Genomic DNA, 21,557 nt, shown 5'->3' on the forward strand with positions numbered 1-21,557 from the left:
ATTTCTAAAATGGACTAGTCTATCATTCAACTTAGGCAGTACCACCTATTATTCAAAGGGATGTTCACTTAAAATTCCCTGACTGAATAGCGACCACTGCAGACCATGGTCAGCCTGCATGGACAGGCTGATCATGGTCAGCACTGGTCGCAAAACCACTTGCTGCCAATAGGCTTAAGGTTAATAAAGGACACAGGTTCACATAGATATTTTCAGGGGTTTTTTTTTTGTTCTTTTTTGTTAGAAGAATCATCAAATCATAGGTTTGTTTTAGAAATTAGGATATTATACTTGATGTGTTTATTTTCTCCCTGTGTTGATTTCTGTCATTAGCTATAGTTTTTAAAGCCTGCTGTGGTATGTAGGATAGTTAGAGCAAAAGATTTCTAGAAGATTTGCGGGGAGTTTATCACAAAGTGAGTCCAATACAGTACTGTGTACAGTCATACAATCATTTCATCTTTTATGTATCTTTCACATGAGAAAGCTGTTGGTTAATTAGAAGTTGATGAAAAGCTGTAGCTCTGTAAGAAAGCCAAGAAAACTTGTAGTTTGATAGAAAGGTAACATTTAAGTATTGACAGTCATTTCTTACATTAATATATACCTGTTATATCATTAAAATATGGCATGTATTTCACAGGCAGAAAACAAGTTCTGTATGATGTACTTTGTTGAAATCCAATCCCTATCATGCCTGTGTCTGGATTTCTTTTATTAACCTTCCCCTGCTAAATTTCTAAAATGGACTGGTCCATCGTTCAATTTGGGATACCACTGAACATATACTGACTGAATAGTGAACAGTGCAGATGTGTAAGCTGATGCTGGTCTGCACTGGTAACAAAAGCAAAATCACTTGTTGCCAGCAGGCTAAAGGTTCTAGAAATAATGTAACAATAATAATAATAAAAGAAAGGCAAGCGTTATAGATATCATGACATTTTTAAAGGCATACTTAATGAAAGTGTTCCAGTCTAAAATATTATCCGTAAGGTTATGGTGTGTATGTGGGTTTTTTTTGTAAAATATTTTTTTTTAGTACATGGCAGTAAGTAATAAAAGGGTCAGTACAGTAGTTTGATAAGGGATTTTGTATTCAGCCCTTGTAGACTTCACCTGGTTGCATCACACTTGCTGACTTCGGGTGATCCAGGTCTGAGCAGAATACAACATTCTAGATCAAGCTGCTGTTAAAATAACCCTGTTTTCCAGTGCAGACTTCTTTTTCAACATTTGGTTGCTTTCTAGTTTGCAGTATCATTAGGGTCTTCTGAAATTCCTTCTTTGGTGTAAGTTATAGATTGAATATAATGCATGCTTTGCATATGTTAATTTGCGTCTGTTAATAAAATTTAATGCACATTCTTTTGTGGATAGAGTAGAGTAGATTCTATTGTCAGTTTTTTTTTTCAGATCCCAATTTTAGATTTAGCATCTTCCAATCTCCACAAATTCTGTTTTTATTTTAAACTCACCTGAGCCCTCAGTGCTCAAGGTGAGCTATTGTGATCACCCTGTGTCCGTCGCCCATAGTCTTGTGTGATGCATCATCGACAAGTTGATTGTTAACACTTTGATCAGAATATTACCCTACCAGTTTGTTACTGTTTCATCTGGGGTCAAAAACTAGATCATGATGATTAGGTCATTTAATAGGAAAAACTTGTTAACTCTCTACAGGCCCCTTTATGAAACTTAGCCAGAATATTTGTCTCTATGAAATCTAGGCTGATTTAAAATTGGTTTACCTGAGATTAAAAACTAGGGTACTAGGTCGTATTATTGAAAAACCTCTTAACAACACTCTAGATGTGCATTTTCTCTATGATCTCACAAAATTTCTGTCTCTTTGAAATCTAGGTCAAGTAAAACTGTATTACTAGATGTGAAAAACTAGGACACTAGCTTAAATCATTGAATGACTTTGTTAACTGGAATACCTTAGGTTAAAAACTAGGTCATTATGTCAAATACTAGTAAAACCTTGTTAACATTCAAGGCTCTCACAGATCTTGAAAAGTGCATGAGTTTCAGACAGATCTTTGAAAAGTGCATGAGTTTCAGACAGATCTTTGAAAAGTGCATGAGTTTCAGACAGATCTTTGAAAAGTGCATGAGTTTCAGACAGATCTTTGAAAAGTGCATGAGTTTCAGACAGATCTTTGAAAAGTACTTGAAGAATTGTCAGAGTGCTTATTTGTTTTTGTAATCTTGAAAAGTACTTAAAAATTGCTTGATTTTGAATTATGTCCAACATTGATGGACTAAATGGTAATGCTTTGTAGTCATTTTATAAAACACTTATTAGCATACCATAATTATATTCCCTTTTTCATGCCCTTACCCTAATTAATGCTCCCATCCCTTCCATATTTTCAAAAAAAATTATATTGTTAATCATTTAGGTTGTAAGTACCAGCACTTTGGAAGTGCTATAATCGTTAAAATTCATTCATTATAAGTTTGTTTTTTTGTTTTTGTTTACTGACAAATTGTTTTAGGGTCTTAGTAAATGATCCCTTTTGCAAAATATAACACCCCCTGGGGTGCTAATAATGGATTCTAGCATGTCAGACAGGGTTTTTCCGTGCTTTGCGTCATAAACCCCATGGTGTAATGTGACTCACATGCTGCAATTCATGAATGAATGCGTAAATTCATATGCTATTATAATAAGATAGTGCTCTAATAAAAAGTATACATTTTACTTCATTTCTTCTACCAATTAAAGAATACTGTATGTAAGAAATAGAATCTATCACTAGCTGAAGGTGTGGATGGAAATATCTGGCTCTCTTGTAACTGTTTTGTGGTAACTCGGCAGAGCCTCGTTTTTGCCTAAACAGTCACCCTCGAGTCAGATATTTCCATCCGCACCATCAGCCAGTGAAAGATTCTTATAATATACTGTAATTATTATTTACACAATGACTATACTTAACTTCATTTAGCACATAAAATTTTGTAATTGTCATTTTTAGCTCGACTATTCATAGAATAGTGAGCTATTGCACTCGCCCATGCGTCGGCGTCGGCGTCGGCGTCGGCGTCCGCGTCCCGATTTTGGTTAAGGTTTTGTATGTAAGCTGGTATCTCAGTAACCACTTGTGGGAATGGATTGAAACTTCACACACTTATTGACTGTGACAAACTGACTTACATTGCACAGGTTCCATAACTCTATTTTGCTTTTTTACAAAATTATGCCCCTTTTTCGACTTAGAAATTTTTGGTTAAGGTTTTGTATGTAAGCTGGTAACTCAGTAACCACTTGTGGGAATGGATTGAAACTTCACACACTTATTCACTGTGATGAACTGATCTACATTGCACAGGTTCCATAACTCTATTTTGCTTTTTTACAAAATTATGCCCCTTTTTCGACTTAGAAATTTTTGGTTAAGGTTTTGTATGTAAGCTGGTATCTCAGTAGTTACTAATGGGAATGGATTGAAACTTCACATACTTGTTCACTATCATGATTTGACATGCACAAAGCAAGTCCCATAACTCTACTCTCTTTTTTTTCAAAATTATGCCCCTTTTTCGACTTAGCAGTTTTTGGTTAAATTTTTGTATGTAATCTGATATCTCAGTATCCACTAATTGGAATGGATTGAAACTTCACACACTTGTTCACTGTCATGATCTAACATGCACTGTGAAGGTCCCATAACTCTACTTGGCATTTTTACAAAATTATGCCCCTTTGACTTAGCACTTTTTTGTTAAGTTTTTGTATGTAAGCTGGTATCTCAGTATCCACAAATTGGAAAGGATTGAAACTTCACACACTTGTTCACTGTCATGATATGACATTCAGTACAGAGGTTCAATACCTCTACTTTGCATTTTACAAAATTATGCCCCTTTTTCAACTTGTATTCATTCAATTGACAAGGCTGTTGAATAGTCGAGCGTTGCTGTCCTCCGACAGCTCTTGTTTGTTTAGTTCTGTGCTCAGCTGAAGATAGTTTTATAAATTCCATTGTAGGTTTAGATTTAGAAAGTATAGGACAGCAGGCTGAGGATATTTTTGGTGGAAGGTAAGACAGATTTTGCATTTTCATCAAATCATTTGCTTGTCTGTTGTGATAATGGTTTATAGGGAAATCTCAAAAGGTACACTTTAACTTGAAGACTGTGTTTGAGCAGCAACTGGACTATTTAAAGACCTGATCAATCAGATTTTAACCTGTACCCTGCTATATTTCTAAAATGGACTGGTCCATCATTCAGCTTGGGCAGTACCACTTATTATTCAAAGGGATGTTCACTGAAAATTTACTGACTGAATAGCGAACAGTGCAGACCATGGTCAGTCTGCACTTCCAGGCTGATCTTGGTCTGCACTTGCCGCAAAGGCAAAATCACTTGCTGCAAGCAGGCGAAAGTTTGAGTAAAAAGAGTCTTTTAACTCCTTAAATGCTAAACCTAGAAACAATAAGAGCTTATCATATGCACACAGTCATTAAAATTCTGACAATTAGGATTTCTGTCTCTTGTAAGTGGAGTGGTTATGGTCTTCAACTTGCAATCACTTGCCTCTTTGCTATTTGTGTCATCAAATTCTTTTATGTTTTGAACTATGTAAAGTGCCTTTGAATGTGAAATTGATCATGAAAAGAGTGCTATATAAATCTGGTGGTATAATAATAATAATGTTAGGAAACTTTTCACATGGTCTTTTGGAAGATTATTTGTTCTATCTACATGCTTACCAGTGTCTAAAATTATGCAAGGAGGGACACTTCCTATACCGTTTGAGCTAGAAAGTTGCCGTAGGACCTTTACTTGTGCCAGGTGTGTCTTAAAGCTCACAAACAAACAGACAAGTCATATTTTGTCAACATATTTTTAAAAGCATACCAGGTTTATAGTGATTTTTTCACACAAATGAACAATTTTATATTACAGTGCAGAAACAGCGGAACTAGATTTAGATGACCAGGGAGGAAAGATGTTTCTGCGTGTTTTACTCAATCTTGTCATGCATAATTACCCCGCTCTCGTATCTGGTGCTCTACAGTTACTCTTCAGACACTTCAGTCAGAGAAGGGAAGTTCTGCAAGCATTCAAGCAGGTAAATAAACTTTGGGGAGTGAGGGGTTTGAATCCCAGCGGTGTCGTGAACATACCACCTTATAAGACACCTGTTGTCATATGTGTTTGAAGTGTGAAATTTAGAGTTACATCTAAATAGTTAATTTACACAAGTGACAATTGGCTAAGCTATTTGTAACTGTAGAAAGCACATTCATGCAAAGTGTCATAACAATCTTAATGTTTTGACAGAGCAAAAAAAAATCTAGCTTTTTTGACTTAAAGCAGTGATGATTATGATCCCAGCACTTATGGCACACAAAAGCTAAACTGAATAAAAAGGGACTTAAATTCTAGTATACTTCTTAATTGCTATTCAACATTATTGTGTCATGTAAATAAGTTTTCAAGAGCTTTTGTGACTAACTAAATAAGACCGCTTACTTTAGTATTAAAACTGGAAAGATGGGAATAAAAAAAGTGTTAACAAACAAACATTTGTTTAGTATATTTGATACCAGGAGATGTCATCAAATATTTGAGCCGCTTCATGAGAAAACCAACATAGTGCATTTGCGACCAGCATGGATCCAGACCAGCCTGCGCATCTGCGCAGTCTGGTAAAGATACATGCTGTTCGCTTTCAAAGCCTACTGCAATTAGGCTCATTTCAAATGTTTATTCAGGTACAACTTCTTGTAACGGACAGTGATGTGGAAAACTACAATCAGATTAAGGCTGACCTAGATGAGTTACGGAACCTGGTAGAGAAATCTGAACTCTGGGTCTACAAAGAGAAAAAGGGAGATGATTCAAAAAAGAAGAAATCTGGAGATAAAAAGGAGGTAATAATTGTTTAGCTAGGAGATAATAGGTTTTGTTGTTCTTATGTATTCTGCCAATGGAGGTAGCATCTGATAAGCAGTCTAGGGATTTATTGATAACATTTGTCAAATACTTCTTTGTTCTTTGTTTCTGAATTGACAGTCATTTTAGCTAGTAGTGGTCAGAAAGGCAATAACATTTAATGTTTGTTGGTATACTGTAGAATGATACAAAAAAGTGGCCTCCATTGACGAATGGTGAAGGTAACTGTCTTGCCTCACCGCTATGGGTTTGAAAGCTGGTTTGGCTGTAGAATTCTTAATTTGAGCAAGCCACCTTGCTGGGGTATAGAAGGTTGGTGGTTCTACCCAGGTACTTACCCCTGCATGAAACAGTGCTGAGAGCAGCACCTGGGATCTTCTTCCATCACCAAAAGCTGGAAAGTCATCATATAACCTGTAATTGCATTGTGTGATGTTAAACCTAGCAAAACAAAAACAAAAAATTTAGCTTACTGCTGTTGACATTTTCCAGAATTTCTGCACAGTGCCATTGGTGGAAATTTGACTTGATAATTTGAAATTGTTATGTTTATGTACAAGTTAGTGTTTGGTTGTTTTCATTATTTGAAACTTAGGTTCACCATCTGAAAAACTTTGAGATATAGGATTCTGACGTGGCAGGAAGTTATATATCTGGCTTATAGAAGAATTGGAGATTCTACCTAGCTGCTTGTCCAGTCCTGATGTAGTTCCTGAAGGGGCACCTGCAGTCTCCCTCCACTATTAAAGCTTTGAAAGTCTTTCTTTGACTTTAATTGTGTCATTTCACTTGCATATACATGAATTCACTGTAGGTAGGCCTAATTTTTGTTTTCTAGAAGAAACCATTCACCTCAGAGAAAGGGTCGGCCATTGATCTGGATTTAGGACCACCGATTGACAAGAAACATGCAGAAAACTACAGGATCATAAAAAGGGTTTGTAGTCTTTGACGTCATCTTATTCTGTTATTGTTTCATGAATACATCTGTATTTGTTGCTTGACATGCGAAAGCTGAAAAAGATATCTCATGAAAAAAAAAAAAAAAAAAAAAAAAGAAAAGGAGGAAAAAACAAAGTGGTTGAGATTGTTACAGAGAAAAGAGGCAGCTTTGGCATAATGGTTATGGTTGCTGTCAGACCATTTCTTGCCCAACATGGTAGTGTAGAATTCTTTTATGTGAGGAAACTATTCAGCTGGCTAGCAAAAAGTAAGTGGGTCTATCTAAATGCCTGCTGGTTCTACCTGGATAACTGTTGGTATAATTTCATGGGCATGAAATTTTGTGATTTTTTTGTCAGTTTGGCTGTTTTATAGGGATATGAATTTGTGGGTTTCAACTTTTGAAGATAAGATGAATTGTAGTTATATTTTTTGTTTGGTTTGAATTTTTATGGATTTATGCAACCACGAAATCCACTAAAATTTGTCCCCTGCAAATATTAATGATTTAACATTACCAGTTGGTGAAGGTAATATCCAAATTATACAACTTACTGTTTTACTGTATTCAGATCCTGATCAGGCTGACTCGTCTGTGTGTATATACTACGTCAGATGGTGTGAAGGCGAGGAAACATGAACAGCGACTTCTCAGGAACATGAGTGCCTACTCGGTTGTCCTTGAACTTCTACAGATACCATATGACAAGGTATGATTGTTTTCTGGCTAGAGAAGGCAGAAGAGCTGATTTGGACCCCATGGCCAAATATGTGGAAGATATATATTGGAGAAAACTTGAAAACCGTTTTTTATGCCCCCAAAGGGAGGCATATTAGTTTTCAACTGTCCGTTCATTAGTTAGTCACAACGTTAACTTTTTGCATGAAGGCACTTTACTCGCGAACCACTACACCCAGGACCAAACTTCACATGCTGATAGTACTCATTGAGTACACGACCCCTACTGACTTTGGGGTCACCAGGTCAAAGGTCAAGGTCACAGGGGCCAATGTTAACTTTTTGCATGAAGGCACTTTACTCGTGAATCACTGCACCCAGGACCTTCAAACTACACTTGCTGGTAGAACTCATTGAGTACACGACCCCTACTGACTTTGGGGTCACCAGGTCAAAGGTCAAGGTCACAGGGGCCAACATTAACTTTTTGCATGAAGGCACTTTACTCGCGAACCACTGCACCCAGGACCTTCAAACTTCACATGCTGATAGTACTCATCAAGTACACGACCCCTACTGACCTTGGGGTCACCAGGGCAAAGGTCAAGGTCACAGGGGCCAACGTTAACTTTTTGCATGAAGGCAGTTTACTCGCGAACCACTGCACCCAGGGTCTTCAAACTTCACATGCTGATAGTACTCATTGAGTACAGGACCCTACTAACTTTGGGGTCACCAGGTCAAAGGTCAAGGTCACCAGGTCAAAGGTCAAGGAGCTGCGGGGGCATTTGTCACCATTAGTGACAGCTCTTGTTTTTCATGATTTGAAATATAATGGTAGATTGTATTTTGAGAGATAAATGTAAAAGTCGTCTAAGTGCTTAAAAATAAAGAAGCACTTGGACTTCTTTCGATTTACCCCTCAATTGGTAGCTTCTGCTGTTACAAACAGTGGGGTGTTCCTTTTATAGTTTTCACTGTTGGAGTACACTTGAATGTGAAATAAGTTGTAAATAATCGGACATTCTTTACAAAATATCCATGCACAAAGATTTATACCTTCAAAAACATAACTTTATGGACTCCATCATATTAAAATGAAAAAGAAATCTAAAAATGTCAAAAAAATAACTTCTTTTTCAAAATGAACATTACGACATGATGATTTTACATGTGAATTTGCCAAATGCATGTGTTGTTGAGCAGGTAAAACTGGTATATTTTGGATGGTAGAAACATGAAAGAAAATGAAAAATTTATTTGTTTTACATTATGCTGGATTGTAATGTCTTTCACTCACTAACACCAGATTTTATGTTTTCACTCATAACTGAAAATATTGCTTCTGATGTTAGCTCAGTAAAAGATATTTTGATCTTACACTGAAGCAGAATTAAACAAAAACAAACTCATTTAATTTGCCTGCCTTCCCAGACTTACACTGCATGACTTTATATAATATTTTGATTAACGTGGCATGATGCTAACCTGACCTGAGTAGCAGAGAGATGCTGTGAATTGATACTTTGTTCTCTGTTTTTTGGTGAACCATGTTATTTTGTAATCAAACCAGATAGCAGAACTGATTATATGTACCTAGAGATATTGTACTGTATTATTTTGCAGCATTCTGACATCAGAATGATGGAGTTGATGAAGTTAGCACATGAATTTCTGCAATCGTTTTGCCTTGAAAACCAACAGAACCAATCATTACTGCATCAAAGTTTGGACTTGTTTCTCACAGCTGGGGTAAGTTTTCCTAGCCAGTGATTTTCCAAAGAGGTAAACCCATTGAATATATGCAGATGTTAAGGCTAGTTTGCCCATGAATTTCTACACGAGTTAACAAGCAGGAGTAAGCCCTTGGATTTCTTAAGTAAATAGAAAAAAGGGGTATGCCTATGGATTTCTACTTGGGTTAGTAAGTAGAGGTAACACCATGGATTTCTACAGGGGTTAGTAAGCAGGGTTAAGCCCATGGATTTCTATTTGTGTTAGTTAGCAGGGATAACCCTTTTTATTTCTACAGGTGTTAGTAGGCAGTGGTAACCCCATGGGTTTCTGCAGGGGTAGGGGAACCCTATGATTTTCTACAGGAAGTAGAAAGCAGGGGTAAGTCTATGAATTTCTACATGGATAATTTAGTCCATGGATTTCTACAGAGGTTAATTGACCCATGAAAATATACAACATTAGTCACACCCCATGAATAGGTATAGAGTGAGTCAACCGACAAATATATAGAGGGTTAGTCGGCCCATAAATATATACTGGATTAGTTAGTTCATGAATATATACAGAGGTTAGTAATTTTTTAGGCTTATTAGTAAAAGCAACAATCAAAATAAAAGGAATAACCTAATCACTCATTGTCAGTCTAATTAGTTCTGAAAAGCTTAAAGTATTACAAAATTCATTTATACATACACAAATGAAAAATAAAAAATATTAAAAAGCTTAAGTTTTCACCTTAAATTATGTTAACATTCACCTCACCATAGTTAGTATTTTACTTTAACTTGTTTACTGTGGCAGAGTGGTTAAGGTTGCGGACTTCATGTTTATATCATACTAGATCCTGGAGACACAGACATGTACAGCCATATTTCGGGACAATGCGATGTTAGCCAATGAGATTACAGACAACGTCATACAACATTTTGTACATGCAATAGAGACAAATGGACGACATGTACAGTATCTGAAATTCCTGCAAACTGTTGTGAAAGCTGAAGGACAGTATATCAGGAAAACACAAGATATGGTTATGGCAGAGGTATTGTTTTATTTTGTCTAGATTAGTAGAAATTCCACAAAAAAAAATCATGAAGAAATGCTTGTTAGTCTACTAGCTGTGTATCAAGGGTCGGTGACTGCTTTGACCTCCGGTTCAGACTGTTCATCACAAATTTAAAGTGGATTCTGCTAAAAACTTAAAACAGTACTGGAGATTTTTTCATAGAAGTTAGTACGTTGGTAGATGGCAGAATGGAGTGGCCTTAAATTTGAAGTTATTTTATGTGATTTAGTTGGCTTGTGGCAGATCAATACATGAAATTATGGAAATATTGGTCTCCCTCCTCCATTGAACTTTGAAGGTAACAGTTTGACCATAGATACTTGAGTGTATTTAAAACCAAGAAATTGGACAAATCACTAAGCGATAAAATGAAGCATCATGACTTGTGTTTGTTTGTTTTTATTCCGCAGTTGGTGAATGTTGGTGAAGAAGTTCTACTATTCTACAATGACAGACTTTCTTTCCAAAACCTTGTGTCACTGATGCAGTCGGAGGAGCTACGTAATGATGACAACAGCGTCCTTAACTACCACATCAACCTTGTCCAGCTGCTTGCTCTGTGTACCGAGGGGAAGAATGTGTACACAGAGATCAAGTGTCACTCTCTCCTTCCGTTGGATGATATCGTTAGAGTGGTGACCCATAAAGATTGTATCCCGGAGGTAAATTTTCTACTAAAGATTGTATCCTAAATGCAAATTTTATGGCTATTATAAACAAACGAAATTTGGAATGGATTTTATCAATTCATGTTCCAACTTCTCCAATGTTTTACCACATAGTGACAAGGTGAGCTTTTGTGATCACCCTACGTCTGTCGTCAGTCCGTCCTTGCGTCAACAATTTCTTGTCTGCACAATAGTGGTTTCATTTATGATTTTATTTTAATCAAACTTGCATACAACTTGTATCATCATAAGATCTCGGTTCCTTTCTTGAACTTGCCAAATCACATCATGGGTTCCAGAGTTATGGCCCCTGATAGAGCCGGAATTAGCTATTTCGACCTTGTCTGCACAATAGCAGTTTCATCTATAATTAGAATTTAATCAAACTTGCACAAAACTTGTGTCACCATAAGATCTCAGTCACTTTCTTGAACCGGCCAGATCCCATTATGGGTTCCAGAGTTACGGCCCCTAAAAGGGCCAAAATTAGCTATTTTGACCTTGTCTGCACAAAGCAGCTTCATTTATGATTTGATTTTAACCAAACTTGCACACAATTTGTATCACCACAAGATCTTGATTCCTTTCTTGAACTGGCCAGCTTCCATTATGGGTTCCAGAGTTATGGCCCCTGATAGAGCAAGAATTAGCTATTTTGACCTTATCTGCACAATAGCAGTTTCATTTATGGTTTGAATTAAATCAGACTTGCACAAAACTTATGTCACCATAAGATCTTGGTTCCTTTGTTGAACCGGCCAGATTCCTTTATAGGTTCCAGAGTTATGGTCCCTGAAAGGGCCAAAATTAGCTATTTTGACCTTGTCTGCACAATAGCAGGTTCATTTATGATTTTATTTTAACCAAACTTGCACACAACTTGTATCACCACAAGATCTTGGTTCCTCTCTTGAACTGGCCAGAATTCCAGAGTTATGGCCCCTTAAATGTCCAAAATTTGCTATTTTGGCTTTTGCAGCCATATAGAGACTTCATTTATGGTTTGTTTTGATACAAACTTCCAAAATATCTTCGACAACAATAAATCTTGGATTCCATGATGAATCTGTCAGATCCAGAGTTATTTTATATCTGATAAACTCCCCTGATTGTAATCAAAATGGATTTATATCAGTAAGTACTTATAGGACTTATTTGAAATTTCATTATTGTCATTAGTTGGACTGAAACAATCAGGTTAGATAACTATGGGCTGATTTTATGTCAAATTACCTCCCTTTATTACAAATTAAAATAGGTATATCTCCGTAACTAATGAAGATACTGATCTGAAATTTCATTTATGTCAACAGATGGACTTAGACAATCAGTGAAGATACATATTGACTGAATGTATGACAAATTACCTCCCTTTATTTTATGTAAACCAATATATCTCGGCAGCATCTAATGAGATTGGTTTTAAATGTTATTTAAGTCTTCCAGGGTAAGGAATAGTCATGTTAGTACAAAAATGCAGCATTTAAGCCTAGGACCCTCAAACTTGGTATTGATATTAGCCCTGACTAGGTTAAAAGGGACTGTTACAAGAAAATGTTTATCCTGATGATATTTAATGTGTATGCCTATGTGCTCTATGTCAAAACTTGATAATATCATTTTGAGCAATGGTACTCAGGTGAGCGATACAGGGCCATCATGGCCCTCTTGTTTAATAATGCTCTTTAGCTGTGACTAAAGATGAATCTCATTTAGGTGAAATACATTGAGACTAGGGTAGATACAGTACAGCACTGATGATAAATTATTAAGAGAATCAGCCAGTTTAAATCAAAATTTTATAATCTAGTACAAGTTCAGTTTTTGTACCATTGAAGATATGTTAAAGTTTCAGTCTCACTTTCCAGAGCTCTTGTCTAGTCACAATTTTATTTCATATTGTGTCTTTTCGTACATCATAGTTACAGTTACTCTTTTTACCCGCAGGTGAAGTCAGCATACATAAACTTTCTGAACCACTGTTATATTGATACAGAGGTGGAAATGAAGGAGATATATACCAGCAGTCACATGTGGACATTGTTTGAAAACTTTCTCCTCGATATGGCTTTTGTAAGTATAGCAGTTTGTTAGACATTGGCATGCTTGTCTTGAGTAAAGCGTAATGCTGCCTAATAAATGATTCATTAACTGTGTCCTTTTGGCATGTTGAAACCCTTCATATTGTAGGGGCCTCCATTGCCAAGGTTTCTGGCTTCCAACCATTTGCCTATTACTTATATGGGTTGGAAACCTCACAATGAAGAGTAGAAATCTTCATGTAGGAAGCCATCCGGCAGGCTTACAGAAAGTTGATGGTTTTACTCTGGTGCCGTCCATGAGTGAAACAATATCTTGAGGGGCACCTGGGGTCTTCATCCACCATGAAAAGCTAGAAAAATCACTGTATAACTTTAAATGTATCAGTTTGACTCTTAAACCCGATGCCCCATGTGGTTCTGGGATGATCTGTGTATGAAAATAATTTGAAACACTGCCTTACCCTTGCATGATCGTAAGAGGTGACTAATAGGGTCTTAACACTTGGTTTTGCTGTAACTCTGTGATTCCAGCAGGTGTGCAAATTTTGATTCCATAACTCATGTTTTTATTTCGATGTAAATGAGATATGAAACCAGAGTTTGTAGTCCTGTTTGGCACCATATAACCTATACTGTGTTGGTGCGCCGTAAAACCAAAATAAATAAATAAATAAACTTAAACCCGACAAAAAAAAATCAAGTTGTTCACAGTGAGGAAGCTGTACAGCTGACTTACAGTAGGTCAATAAATCTCTAGTTAGTTCTCCATGTACTGTAGTTCCAAGTAAATCTTGTTGTGTGATTTAAGTGGATGTGTAAGTTTTAACTAAATTTGCTGTTACAGTTGATGAGAAACCCAAGGGAGTCAAAATTAAATTGTAAATCTGCCATGATTGTAAACTCTATAACTGATGTAAAATATATTTGTTTCAAGAAAAATGCTTTGTCATTGCAATTAATGTACATTGTATATTAATTGATATTAATTAATGAGTACATGCTTCAGTTAAGAGCATAATGCACTCTTGGCCAAGTAAATGGATGTTTATTATAATTTCAGGTGTCAAATGCAACAAATGATCGTAAACACGCTGATACAGCACTGGAGAACTATGTTACAATCACAGTGATGAGTGTTATATCTACATTCTTCAACTCTCCATTTTCTGACCAGAGCACTACTATACAGGTAATTTGTTCATATGTGAAGTTGTATGCATTTAAACAACTTGCCCCTACCTGCTGTAATATTGAGCTTTGGCAGAGTGGACACAGTGACCCAATGGTAACACTCACTGAATATGAAACAAGGGGTTTTGAATTTGATCTCCCCTCCCTTCTGGCTAAGATAACTAACATTGGGATGAGAGTACTGTGCATGGGTGCTTCACACCAGGCATGTAAAAGAACTGAAAAAAGAAAAGCTTCTGGAATTGGAGGGTAAAATTCTGCATCGTGCACTATCCTTCAACTAAAGTCTTCTGGAGGAGTTACGAATGGTGACTGTAAATAAGCTTAAATATAAGAACAGCCACCTGCCCTGCCTTACTGTTAGGTTTAGCTTTGACAGGAGAATTCTTCTAGGTTAGAAGTCATCCAGCTTGCTTGTGAAATATAGGTGGTCCTACTGTAGATTGGGTAGCTTTCACATTGGCATTATTTAGTGATTTCATAGTTAACAGCAGGGGCCTCTGTGGCTGAGTGGTTAAAGTCCCTGACTTCAAATCACTTGCCTCTCACTGATGTAGGTTCAAGCCTCACTTGTAGCATAGAATTCTTCGTGTGAGGAAGGCATCCAGCTGGCTTACAGAAGGTTGATGGTTCTACTGCGGTGCCTGCCTTTGATGAAACAATACCCGGAATTCTCCTGCGGTCTTCCTCTATGACAAAAAGCAGGAAAGTCATTGTATGACCTATGATTGTGTTGGTGTGATGTTAACCTCCCACACCCCCCAAAAAAAGACAAAATAGTATGCAGCATTAAGATGTTATGAAACATGAGTGTTTGTGTTCTAGGACTTATGTACTAATATTCACACATTATTTTGAAATGGCATGTGGCATTTTTCACAAATATTAGTGAAAACAAAACCATCCTGAAAATTACCTAATCTTCAGCCTATAGAAGTGATACATCACCATCGAATGTGACTTCAAACCAAGCAATGAAAAGAATTCATGGAAATCATAAGGGTCCTGTCTGATACATTGATTTTTAGTCATTTCTATTTATGCCTATGTTTGCTGTGCCCTGTGCTTCTGGGAAATCTACCCTTACCTATTATCTTTTTTTTTTTGTATTTGAAATGTAAAAGCATTAACTGTCAGAATTGTTACGTTTAGAGGAGCAATAAAATTGCTTGCAACCATCCCCATGTCTTATCTCATTTTCTGAAGTACATGCTGGTGCAGTGAATAAGGTGATTGGTTACTTCACTTGGATGCCACCAGGGTCCTGACAAAATATCCCTTTTAGAAGCCAGTTCTTGTTTTTCAGTTAAGTAGACTTGAGAGAGATTCAAATTAAGTTCAGTCATTAGTCAGAGAATAGCTGAAATAAATTACAGTGAAATGTAGCTTGCTCCAGCATCTATGGCTCAACCAGGTTTGCTAGTGAAATTGGTGTGGTTTCTGGCTGTTCTTATATGAGCCTCGATACGAGCAAACCAACATAGTGGCTTTGCGACCAGCATGGATCCAGACCAGCCTGCGCATCCGAGCAGTCTGGTCAGGATCCATGCTGTTTGCTAACAGATTCTCTAATTGCAATAGGGTTTGAAAGTGAACATCATGGATCCTGACCAGACTGCGCGGATGCGCAGGCTGGTCTGGATCCATGCTGGTCGCAAAGCCACTATGTTGGTTTTCTCATGGCATGGCTCATATTGTCTTTAGTTGAATGGTTTGAAACCATGGATAATTCTAGCATATTACTTGTCCTTTGTAACTTTGAGTGATTGCTGTATTACTGTAGAATAAAGTGATATGTTATTATATAATTATGTATGTTTTTCTTCCAATGTTTACAGTCTAGACAACCAATGTTTGTGAAGTTACTCCAGGGAGCATTTAGACTATCGCATTGCTCGTGGCTTACGGGTCCGCAAAACTTGAGCGTCCAAGACTGCATCAAGACATTATCAAATATAGGTAGGTAGCCAATATACCACATAAAATATACCTACATTTGTATATTGCATAGCTTCATTTAGAAATTAATTCTTCTTAGTTATACATAATCCTTTCTTTTGCAATTGTATCAATGTATTAAGTTTTTATGTTCTTTCTGTCTTAGGGATAAGTGAACAAACACTATGAAAAGTTTTGGTCAGATTCAATGAAACTGATATTTTTCATTTCACAGACACATTATTGACTAAGAGTTACTAATGTATTGTAGTGCACTATTTATTTTAGTTTTAAAAATTTGCTCTCTTTTCTCTTGTTTAACCATTTACTCTCAACTATGAATAAATGCTGTCAATGTTAAATATTGTTTAGTTCTTCAGTTATGTTGGGATTTTTTTTTTTTGAAATGTCTTAATTTTTCTTTTAAAACTTTTTTTATATGTTACTTAATGGGAGGATAGTGTCCTGAAAATTAACAATTGTTTCAGAAAACAATATATCATTTCCATTATAAAGCATTATCTTGAAAGGCTACTGAGGAATATAATGAGGTGCCAAAAAAAAGTATTAGTTCTGTGTCAAAATTTCCCTGAAATTTGGTACAAATTATCATTGAATCCTGAACTTGTTAGAGGCCCTGTCTTTGATAAAGGTTTAAAGGAAATGACAAATAAATGGGAAAAAAATTGGGGGCGGTTAAAGTTATGCTTATTGGTTGCTTCCATTACTGTAGTTACAAGGCATAGCTTGCTAATAGCATGATAGTAGTGGCCATTGTTAATGATAAATTTCGAGGGTTGAACAGAAAATCGTCATAACTCACTGAACTTAAAGAACAACTTAAGACAGTTTTCTGTTCAGCTCTCAAAATTTAATTTTTGCATTAAATAAACTAACTTTATTTTCTACTGTACAAAACTCTTGAAAAAAATGGATTAAAATGTTTCTGATAGAATTTGCATACAGCTAAACTTGTACAAAGCAGCCAGTCAAAGGAATTCCATAACATGGCTGCTTTAAACAGGTTGATATTAGAATAAAATGTGTATTTGTGTGAAATAAGCTGACTGGCTTAAGGCAAATGACTGCTTGATATAGGTGGCTGCAAAGACAGGTTCAACTATGTATTCTAGAAGTTAGAATTTTAAAATTGCATGTAATTAAGAGAGAGAAAATAATTCCAAATGTTTCATGTAAGACATTGAAATTTATGAAATTACGAATGCTGATGAATTAACTGACTGTCTCAGTCATTAGTGTCTGCACCTACTTTTTTTGTACCGTAATCTATTGCTCTTTTACAGCTAGTACTCAGTTCGATCCAAGTGAGTTGCGAGTGCAATGTTTTGCCCTATTTTCCTGAAAGTTGCTATGTTAATTGTCAGAACGTTTGCTAAAATTTTACCTGGACATGCATCAGAGAAAAAAATAAGGAATGATTATTCAGTTTAGCTGCACTAATGCATTCATATATGCAGGATTGATTAGGTATTCCAAGGATTTGAATAGAATGGATTAGTAACTATACATCTGCCTTTATATGATATACAGTAGCTGCCTTTAAATGATACTGAAATTCCAGATAACTCTGCGCATTCTCTTTGGCAGTTACTGATACTATTGGTTATATTTGCCCAGTCTTTGGTAACTTAATAATGCGTTAGATCTGACTGCATTGACTGGCAGCTGCCGTGTTGGTAGCTGTGGCAATGGAAATCTCATGGTGTCTTGCTTCCCTGTCCTGTTGTGAGAATATTATTGCTTTTAAAATATATAGATGAAAAAGTAACTTATCCATTTCTATTTAGGTTTCTTGAGAAGACCAGTTGGGCTTCTGTTTTGTAGGCTCATTATATCAGAAAGTATACTAAGATGTTTTGTTATGTCTTCCCCCCTCTGGGGGAGACATATTGTTTTTGCCCTGTCCGTCCGCCCGTCCGTCCGTACGTCACACTTCATTTCCGAGCAATAACTGGAGAACCATTTGACCTAGAACCTTCAAACTTCATAGGGTTGTAGGGCTGCTGGAGTAGACGACCCCTATTGTTTTTGGGGTCAAAGGTCAAGGTCACAGGGGCCTGAACATTGAAAACCATTTCCGATCAATAACTAGAGAACCACTTGACCCAGAATGTTGAAACTTCATAGGCAGATTGGTCATGAAGAATAGATGACCCCTATTGATTTTTGGGTCACTCCTTCAAAGGTCAGGGTCACAGGGGCCTGAACATTGAAAACCATTTCCGATCAATTACTAGAGAACCACTTGACCCAGAATGTTGAAACTTCATAGGCTGATTGGTCATGAAGAGTAGATGACCCCTAATGATTTTAAGGTCACTCTGTCAAAGGTCAAGGTCACAGGGGCCTGAACATTGAAAACCATTTCCGATCAATAACTAGAGAACCACTTGACCCAGAATGTTGAAACTTCATAGGATGATTGGTCATGTAGAGTAGATGACCCCTATTGTTTTTGGGGTCACTCCGTCAAAGGTCAAGTCACAGGGGCCTGAACATTGAAAACCATTTCCGATCAATAACTTGAGAACCACTTGACCCAGAATGTTGAAACTTCATAGGATGACTGGTCATGTAGAGTACATGACCCCTATTGTTTTTGGGGTCCCTCTGTCAAAGGTCAAGGTCACAGGGACCTGAACATTAAAAACCATTTCTGATCAATAACTTGAGTACCACTTGACCCAGAATGTTGAAACTTCATAGGATGATTGTACGTGCAAAGTAGATGACCCCTATTGATATTGGAGTCACTCCGTTAAAGGTCAAGGTCACAGGGGCCTGAACATTGAAAACCATTTCCGGTCAGTAACTTGAGAACCACTTGACCCAGAATGTTGAAACTTCATAGGATGATTGTTTATGCAGAATAAATGACCCCTATTGTTTTTGGGGTCACTCTGTTAAAGGTCAAGGTCACAGGGGCCTGAACATTGATAACAATTTCCGATCAATAACTTCAGAACCTCTTGATCCAGAATGTTGAAACTTCATAGGATGATTGAACATGCAGAGTAGATGACCCCTATCGATTTTGGGGTCACTCTATTAAAGGCCAACGTCACAGGGGCCTGGTCATGTAAAATCATTTCCGATCAATAACTTCAGAACCACTTGACCTAGAATGTTGAAACTTAATAGGATGATTGGACATGCAGAGTAGATGACCCCTATTTATTTTGAGGTCACTTGATCAAAGGTCAAGGTCACAGGAGCCTGAACAGTGACTTGAGAACCGCTAGGCCAGTAGTGTTGAAATTTAGTGGGTTGACTGTAGATGATCCCTATTGCAGCCAACCATCAGTGTCTCTTTGACTTTCGCTCCTGACCCCTATTGACTTCTTGCCGATAGGACTTTGCATTGGGGGAGACATGTGCTTTTTTACAAAAGCAATTTCTAGTTTATTTAGCTGTCATAATCCATTCGCTGCAAAGAAGGACATGTCATCTTCTAAGAACCACTGTAATTTATTCATTTTTATTTAAATGAGCCACAAATAAATGACATGTCAAAAATTCAGTTTCTTTTCAAACAGGATGCTGGTGTTAGTAATTAAATTTGATTCATGCTGAAAAATTATTTTTTTCAGCTTCATCAGTTGCAGAATGCATGTTTATAAATTGTATTGAAAGTTCATTGCCATTTTAACAGAAGCATAGTAAATTCAATCTTATTTTAAGTTTTTTCAAAGTAGGTTCAGCAAATTTTTATCTCCTTTTTATCTTTATGTTGCTAAAATATATTTTCCTGCCATTTTACCCAGATACAGCAAAGCCTCACTTGATAGGTTAAGTATTTTAAGAGCTCTTATTACTCTTTTATTCGATGGTGCCGAACAAAAGTGCGTTTGGCTTCAAGTATTTTGTCCATGCAGAAAATGAAATTGCATGACTCAAGACTGCATCTGTGTCGCCGCCTTTATACGTTTGAAGCTTTAAGGAATATCATGTTATTAAGTGGTAATGGCAGTTAAAAGATTTCTGAAAATTAGCAGATTAAATTCTTATAATAATTATGCTTAATATACTTAATACCAATAAAAACTAAGTTCTTATTATGCTTAAGTTTGGCTGGTGATGTTTTTTAAAGTTGTTGCTGTTGTTTTCCTCATGCATAAGACTTCTTTTTTTCCTTCTCCAAAATAAATAGAAAGATCGTAAGTCACATGACTGTGGTTATCATCATCAGAGCTGTAATACCATCCTATAACATCCTGTTTTAAATTGTTCGGCAAGTTTCCTTTTATTTGCAGTGAGGACAAGAAAAATTACATTTTAAAAATATAATATTTTGATCATTGAAAATTTGGTAAAAATGAGTTGGAAAACTTGTGTAAGGTGGAGATGATAATTGAAAAGCTTATACCTAATCCATTACAGTTGGCATACAGGAAGCACTTACTGAAAATACAATAAAACATTACTCACTCAAGCATCAGTGACTTGAGCAAGCAATCCATGTGATCATGGTCGTTTTTAACTTGAACGTTTTGCTCATACCCTTTTGGCTTGGAGTGAGCAGTGTTTTACTGTAGTTTACGTATGTTTCCCTATGCTGAATGTCAATTAAGTATGTTTAACAAATAAATTTAGCACAATGTGCAAACACTGTAACTCGTAGTACATATGTTCAGAATGATCTAATAGATATTAAGAGCCCAAGTTTTTGCCTAATGTATGTGAAAAGAAACAGGCATTGTCTTTTGCCACCCTTTTCATTAATCATGTCACCAACACCATTGTATCTGCTGCTTACAGATGGCTGATTGTCTGGTTATGCAAATAATTCATTGTATTTGCAGCTTAGAATTGTCTGATTGCCAGGTTATGCAAATATTTCATTGTATCTGCTGCTTACAATTGGCTGATTGCCAGGTTATACAAATAATTCATTGTATTTGCAGCTTAAAATTGGCTGAATGCCAGGTTATGCAAATATTTCAATGTAGTTGCAGCTTAAAAGTGGCTGAATGCCAGGTTATGCAAATATCTTATTGTAGTTGCAGCTTAAAATTGGCTGATTGCCAGGTTATGCAAATATTTCATTGTGTTTGCTGCTTACAATGGGATGATTGCCAGATTATGCAGATGTTTTACATGTGTGAAGTAGTGTTCATCTGTTGAAGCAATTTTAGCAGTTTTTTTTAAGTATTGTTAGTTTTTTGCTTGAGGGTGGACCTGATTTTAGAATGTATTTGATGAATGTATATTAACCCCAGAATATGAGTTTCATATTAATTTGATTTATTTCTTTGTTATTGTAATTATTCCTTCCCAATATTCTGTAGTAGATTGTTCCATTTAAACCAGTAGGGGTGATAGGTTAATTGTTGCATATTGGTACAAATGAAAATGACCCA

At 36.4% G+C, this 21,557-nt stretch overlaps 1 protein-coding gene across 13 annotated transcripts in view; it reads left to right on the forward strand.

Moving 5' to 3' along the window:
- The window catches only part of LOC128547932 (inositol 1,4,5-trisphosphate receptor type 1-like), a 181,399-nt gene that overhangs the window by 93,429 nt on the left and 66,413 nt on the right, over positions 1-21,557 (forward strand). For 7 of the 13 annotated variants that reach the window (XM_053521831.1, XM_053521833.1, XM_053521821.1 and 4 more), the window contains exons 23-34: positions 3,998-4,049; positions 4,921-5,086; positions 5,733-5,891; positions 6,752-6,850; positions 7,428-7,565; positions 9,161-9,286; positions 10,113-10,313; positions 10,748-10,999; positions 12,953-13,078; positions 14,108-14,236; positions 16,077-16,197; positions 19,962-19,985. In XM_053521831.1, the coding sequence (XP_053377806.1) occupies positions 3,998-4,049; positions 4,921-5,086; positions 5,733-5,891; positions 6,752-6,850; positions 7,428-7,565; positions 9,161-9,286; positions 10,113-10,313; positions 10,748-10,999; positions 12,953-13,078; positions 14,108-14,236; positions 16,077-16,197; positions 19,962-19,985 (1,593 nt within the window). Of the gene's footprint in view, positions 1-3,997; positions 4,050-4,920; positions 5,087-5,732; positions 5,892-6,751; positions 6,851-7,427; positions 7,566-9,160; positions 9,287-10,112; positions 10,314-10,747; positions 11,000-12,952; positions 13,079-14,107; positions 14,237-16,076; positions 16,198-17,480; positions 17,502-19,961; positions 19,986-21,557 lie in introns of all 13 variants that reach the window. The other 6 variants (XM_053521823.1, XM_053521824.1, XM_053521828.1 and 3 more) reach the window with 2 other exon arrangements.

Source organism: Mercenaria mercenaria, chromosome 13 (genome assembly GCF_021730395.1).
Source record: "Mercenaria mercenaria strain notata chromosome 13, MADL_Memer_1, whole genome shotgun sequence".
Lineage (NCBI taxonomy): Eukaryota > Metazoa > Mollusca > Bivalvia > Venerida > Veneridae > Mercenaria > Mercenaria mercenaria.